This window comes from Myodes glareolus, chromosome 3, assembly GCF_982192425.1.
Source record: "Myodes glareolus chromosome 3, mMyoGla1.1, whole genome shotgun sequence".
Classification (NCBI taxonomy): Eukaryota; Metazoa; Chordata; class Mammalia; order Rodentia; family Cricetidae; genus Myodes; species Myodes glareolus.
Genome location: NC_142028.1, coordinates 25,830,526 through 25,837,185, shown reverse-complemented (window position 1 = coordinate 25,837,185; position 6,660 = coordinate 25,830,526). Strand labels below are relative to the sequence as shown.

The following is a 6,660-nucleotide window of genomic DNA, read 5'->3' as shown; positions in this document are numbered from 1 at the left end:
GAAGTGTGAACTGAAAACCAACAGAGGCAGGCAGGCTTCCAAGTCCTTCTGGCTCCCCTGCCGATCAGCTGCTAACAGAACAGTTCTTGACGAGAGATGACTGGGTTTTCAGACACCGCTTTTTATATCCTGCCTTATTGAAAGCCACACCTCTTAGACTTGAACTTGGTGAATCATTAATAGGGGGGCCCAGCCACACCCTCAGAATTAGCCACTAAACCCAGTGTCATCTTGAAGTAGGGATGACTGGACCAGCCGCCTTCCCCAGGGAGGCTGTAAAACCACCGGCCTGCATTGCTAGAAGAAGCAACAGCAGGAACCCAGAGAGACACCGCGGCTGGAACAAAACCTGCTGTGGGGTGACGCCCCAAACTGTCCAGCTGAAGGAGGAACAAGGAGACTCATTCTGAGTTTAAGGGTTATGGGGGCCAACCCACAGTTTGTCCTTTAGCTGGAACAAGAAAACCTCCCATATTCCCCACCAGGACTCCATGGCTCACACCTCTGCCAAACCAGGCTCCAGGGCAGTGAATAGGCAGGCCCTTTTCCCCAGTAACCTTGACCGGACTGTACTCCTCTGACTAGGCCTGTCTGTGAGCATTATCAGGCGCGCTTCTCAGAACACTGGGAACAGTAACAAGAAGGCCTTAGGGCTTAGAATAAAGGAGACAACCTTGAGAGACTCAGAGCTGGTGTCACAAGAGGACATTGCAAGGCGGGGCTCGCCACCCCTTTTCTTTAATCCCACTTCGTCTGTCTGTACTGACTGTAATCATCTATGTCACGAGCAATCTGTCTATCATCCTTCTAAGCTCAGAGATTCCCCCCCAAAAGAAGGATGCTGGGCTCCCTAGGTTTTCTGACCTCGTCAACTCATTTGCACTGACTCTGAAACCGGACAGCAAGTGGCACACTTCACTGCTAACATGTCACAACACACATCAGCAGTAGAAAGACTAACACTTGCCCCAATGGAGTCACATTTTATTTCTCAGTATCAAAATGAAAAGAATGAGTTCTCAAATGCGTTCTTCCAACGTCATTAAAATGCTTCTGTGAAAAGTCACAAGAAATATTTATGGGGAACATAAAAAGAAAGAAAGAAAGAAAGAAAGAAAGAAAGGAAGGAAGGAAGGAAGGAAGGAAGGAAGGAAGGAAGGGAAAGGAAAGGAAAGGAAAGGAAAGGAAAGGAAAGGAAAGGAAAGGAAAGGAAAGGAAAGGAAAGGAAAGGAAAGGAAAGGAAAGGAAAGAAAAGCTATGTGCTGGCCTTCTAGAATATTTTCTACCCTCGACACAAAGCACCAATAGCACAGGAATGTGAACAGCTTTTTCAGGGTCTCTGACCCCACGTGCCCTTGGAAAAGATGACCCCAACTCTTTTGCAATTCAAAGTATATCTTAAGAACACACCCAAATATTCTTCATGTGCATTGCTGTACAAAAATGCACTCATCAGCTATAAAAACAGTATTTGCCCCATACACAAATATCATCACACGTAAAGTAAATTTGGAAAGCAGGGAGAGGGAAGGCTATGGAATCCCATGGGATCCGGGCTATTTAAAGTCATTTTTGTTTGAGTTATTCCTCTGCTGGGTATAGAAAACTGGTTATGAATACTTCCATCTCACGGAGCCCACCACTTCCACAGCTCCTGCGTCATGGAATGTGATACTTCTTAAAAATAGGTGACCCTTGGGGTTATGCAAAGAGGAGGGGAAAAAATGGAGACGTTAGAGGTTAGGGAGGTGGGGCGGGTGAAAAGGAGAAAGGCAAACATCCATAAATCAGTGACCAGGTGGGCTTAAAATACTCTGTGGTATAAAACAGATGCCCAGGCTAAAGAGGGCCACCCATCCCTGTTCCTAGTTCCTCTGTCACCCGTCTCTTTATAAATCTGTTTCCCGGCTAGTGTCCAAACAGAGGGCATATAGGGACCTTCGCAAGTCCACATTGCTCTTGGCCTTGAGGTGACACTTTTCCAGGGGGCAGCTGCCCCTTCTGATACTGTCAGAATTCTCCAGGGAACCCCCAGTCTTGCAGAAGGAGGCCTTGCTGCTGCTGACCTTCCGCTGACCCCCTGTGTCCAGCCCAGACTCACGCCTCTGGTTGCTTTGCTCCTCCTTCAGGGCAGCCTGCTCCTCGTGGTCAGTCTCCCGATGATAGAAGTAATTAAAATTGGAGACAATGACAGGTACAGGCAGGGCAATGGTGAGGACCCCAGCGATGGCGCATAGTGAGCCCACAATCTTGCCTCCCACCGTGATGGGCCTCATGTCCCCATAGCCTACAGTGGTCATGGTGACTACTGCCCACCAGAAGGCATCTGGGATACTGGAGAAATGGGATCCCTGGTTGTCGGCCTCTGCGAAGTAGACGGCGCTGGAGAAGAGGATGACTCCGATGAAGAGGAAGAAGATGAGTAGCCCCAGTTCTCTCATGGACGCCTGCAAAGTCTTACCCAGGATCTGCAGCCCCTTGGAATGCCGGGAAAGCTTGAAGATGCGGAACACCCGGACCAAGCGAATCACCCTGAGGATGGCTAAGGACATGGCCTGCTGCCCGTTCTGACCGCCGCCTCCTGGCTGTTGCTCTGCCAACTCGGTGCCCAGGGTGATAAAGTAGGGGAAGATGGCCACAATATCAATGATGTTCATGATATTCCTAGAGAACTCTGCTTTGCTAGGGCAAGCAAAGAAGCGCACGAGCAACTCAAAAGTAAACCAGATCACACATGTAGTCTCCACAATGAAGAAGGGGTCAGCCAAGGTCCTAGGCAGGAGTGGTGCCACTGTGGGGCCAAAGGAAGGGGCGCCAGCCCCGCTGCCATTGGCCCCTGGGGCGGGGACTGGGGGCTGGGGCGGCACTGGCGGGTGGCGAAGCAGCTCCCGTTCATCCCTGAACTCAGGCAGAGTCTCCAAGCAGAAGGTGATGATGGAGATAAGAATGACCAAGACCGACACGATGGCGATGGCTCTTGCGGACCCCGAGCTTTCTGGGTATTCGAAGATTAGCCACACCTGGCGCTGGAACTCGTTGCGGGGAAGGGGCTTCTCCTCTTCCTGGATGAAGCCCTCGTCCTCCCGAAAGCGCTCCATGGCCTCGTCCCCCAGCTGGTAGAAACGGATCTCATCTGCAAACACATCCAGGGAGACGTTGACCGGCCTACGCAGGCGACCCCCAGACTGGTAGTAGTAGAGGATGCCATCGAAGCTGGGCCGGTTGCGATCGAAGAAGTACTCATTTCTCAGGGGGTCGAAGTAGCGCAGGCGCTTGGCTGGGTCCCCCAGGAGGGTATTGGGAAACTGCGCCAGGGTGCCCAGCTGCGTCTCGAAGCGCAGCCCGGAGATATTTATGAGGACGCGCTGGTGATGGAGCGACCCTGCGCCCTGTGGAGCCTGGTCCTCCTCCATTGTGCCCAGGCCAGGGTCGCCTTCCTCCTCCTCCTCCTCGGCAGATGGCTCTCTAGGCTGTGGCAGCTTCCGAGGCAGAGAGGGCAAAGGCCTCCCCCCTTGGTCCTCATCTCCTTGCCTGGTGTGTCCCCTCGGTGAGGGTTCTTTGCACTGATTACTGAGCCCAGCCGTCGAAGGGAACCCACACTCTCCCCTGGGGGTCTGCGTACAGCTTGCCCCTGCCTCCCCTCCTCCTCTGAGTGTCATGGCACTGCCGTTCTCCAGGGGCACCAGGGAGATCTCCATGACCCAGGGGCAGGGGGCATGCTGCGCCCCAGACAACCGACTTCCACACCCCCAACTCACTCACGCTCCGCGCCTTGCTTTGGGCTTCTCTCCAGCCGAGGGCCCAGCTGTCTCTGGTCTGGCTAGGATAGCTGGCCCGATCCCCTTGACTGGTCCTGACGTCAAAAAGCCTCTGCCCCTACTCCCAGCCTCTCTCTGTGTATTCCGGCAGCTGGTTACCAGGCAGCAGAAAAGCCTTCTTGCTGCAGATGCAGCCTCCAGCAGCCCCTCTCTCGTTGAGCTCCCCGGCCTCCGCCCTTTGTGGCTCCCTCCTCTCCTCCTCCCCCTCCCTTTTTCTCCTCTGGGGACAGAGTCAGAGAGTGTCTCTCCAGAGAGTTCAGCTGGGGCCCCGCTGAAAAATGGACGGGAAGGGGAGGAGGGAGCGGGAGGAGCGAGGAACAGGTTGTTCCAGGAGAGCAGAAACTCCCAGGGCAACAGGATGAGAATAGCTTCAGGATCTCAGATCACCTGGGAACGCACTGAAAGCCAAGAGGACACCAGAGGATGGGAACTGCTTCTGATGGAAGGGAAAGGCTTTTAGCTGAATCTAAGAACGAGAGACTAGAGAGAGTCATTTGTATATTGTTTCTTTTGAACCGTGGTTCTCAAACCTTCCTAATGCTGCGACCCTTTAATATAGCTCCTTATGTTGCGGTAACCCCCCCCCCCCACACACACACACACCATAAAATTGCTTCGTTGCTAGTTCATAACTGAAATTTTGTCAGTGTTGGGAATCGTCGCCATGTAAATACTTTGAAAAATAGAGGTTTATCCAGGGGTCGCCATCCCCGGATTGAGAACTACTGCTTTAGAGTATTACCAGCCTCCTTTCTTAAGAAAGAATTAGACTGAAGAGGAGTGGTGAACTGTGTGTATATGTGTGTGAGAGGAAGGGGGAGAAGGAGGAGGAGGGAGGGAGGGAGGGAGGGAGGGAGGGAGGGAGGAAGACAGAGAGCTCTTCTCATCCTCCTGCACACCCATTGAAAGGTAGGAGTCTGAGACCTTCCAGCACCCCCTTGAACCTGGTTTCCAGTCCAGACATTGGTGATCTGATCTTCAGGATCAGGGACAGCCCCATCAAAAGAGAAACTGTCTGGTCTTGTGATCCTGCATCCTACAGTATCCCTCCAAACACTCCACCAAATCCTCAACTGTTAAAAAAAAAAAAAGAAAAGAAAAGAAAAGAAAAAAAAGAGGAGAGAGGAGAGGGTTATTACTCCTGGTGGGGAAAGACTGTGCAGGGGGAACCTCTGGGCTAGTAACTAGAAGTTGCATCTAGACCAGTTTAAGGAGAGGAAGGTGGAGAGTGTCTGAGGGACTTACTTGTTTTTGGCATGTCTGCCTCATCTTACTCTGTAAGTAAGTGCTATTGCTACCTTCAACATACAAGGAAAGCGAAGCACAGAAGGACTGACAAAATTCCATAGGTGCACAGAAATAGAAAACAGCGAAGCTGTAATTCAAATCCAACCTGCTGGAGTCATGCCTGCCCGTATCTGTCCCAGGAGCATTCTCTTCCATTGCAGGAGGCAGTAGGATGGCCGTATATATATACGAGACGTATATATAATATACGTCTAGGCACGTATAGACGCCAGGTCCCCTCGCCCCCCCTGCCACCTCTCTACCCTTGTTTTTAGTCCATGGGGCTATTGTGGGCATCAAAAACTGAGAGGAGGATTTTTCAAGGCACGCCTGGCAACTCCAGATACGGCCGCCTCCAGATGTTTCTTAGTTTTATATTGCTGTGCAGTTACTGCTGTTCTGAATGTCTACTTACATATAACTGTCTGTTTCTTTTCCTGCATACTGTTGGAGATTCTACTCCAGGAGTGTCATGACCTCTTGGCTGTGAATGGGTCCATACATGTGGGTGTCTTGGAAACTTGTTGCAAAGTTCGTTGGAACAGCAAGAGGCACACAAACTTGTGGCAGCCCTGGAGATGCACGTGGGTGTGATTTTTTTAAAGTATATGTATAAGGCAGTTGCTGGGAACTGGGTTCGAGCAGATGTTTGGTTGTGGATGACTCTGTGTATGAGTTCTCTGCAAATGTGCAGGGCTGAGGACTGGGCCTGGATGTGAAAGGCGGTTTGTGGCCACATCAGTGGCTAGCCTTAGGGCCTTGTGCTCTCCATGCCTTGGTTTCATTTTTTTCTTTATTTATTGAGGAGCTGAGGATCTAACCTAGGACCTTACACATGCTGGGGCAAGCTTTGTACTATTGTATAACACCTGCAACCTCCTCCTTACAGATACTTAGGTTCCTCCCTGCTGGGATGGGGAGGGTGGGATCAGAGACCCACAGCCCTGTCTCCAGTCACTGACTTGTGCATCTTGTACATACAAGGAGGGGTATTATTGGTTCATGTGATCAACCCTTGAGCTCCCCAGGGGGATGAGTTCTCTGAGCTTGTCTTCCAGCAATCTTTGTGAAAACTATCTCCGGAGGAATAGGAGAACAGGACGCAAGCACATTAGCCAGGCCTCCTTTGTTCTAAATGTGCTTCTTATATACTTAGCAGTTTTCCTAGACTTCTTGCTTAGTTACCTATGGGTACCACAGGTGGCAGCCATCGACCACCCTTCATGACTGAAAGGGAAGCCAGTTGACAGCTCCTAGGCTTGGGAACCCTCAGCCTCTACCTCTGACTTGGCTTTCCTGTAAAGACCACTTTCCTCCTGGGCAGCCCTCTGCACAGCAGGCTGCACCTAGAATCCCACTGACACTTATTACTCTGGATCACCAAGGAGCTAGCCAAGACTGACTCTCCCTGCTCAACTGTTCTTCTCTCCTCCCCTTTCGCACCCCAGCATTGTGATCTCAAGACAGGCTTCCTGCCATTCTTGTTCATTCTTGTTCACTCCCAGATGCACCCCACCCCCACCTTGACACAGCACATGATTGCAGTAGGCTTTCC

General features: G+C 51.4%; 1 protein-coding gene across 1 annotated transcript; it reads right to left on the bottom strand.

Moving 5' to 3' along the window:
* Positions 1 to 957: 957 nt before the first annotated feature.
* Kcna5 (potassium voltage-gated channel subfamily A member 5) lies at positions 958 to 4,052 on the bottom strand. The gene has a single exon (XM_048444095.3). The coding sequence runs from the start codon at positions 3,696 to 3,698 to the stop codon at positions 1,890 to 1,892; it is 1,809 nt and encodes a 602-aa protein (XP_048300052.2). The 5' UTR covers positions 3,699 to 4,052; the 3' UTR covers positions 958 to 1,889.
* Between the last annotated feature and the right edge of the window lie 2,608 nt (positions 4,053 to 6,660).

Bases quoted from the DNA above. Each gene is read 5' to 3' on its own strand.
- Kcna5 (XM_048444095.3), bottom strand. From the start codon at position 3,698: ATGGAGATCTCCCTGGTGCCCCTGGAGAACGGCAGTGCCATGACACTC.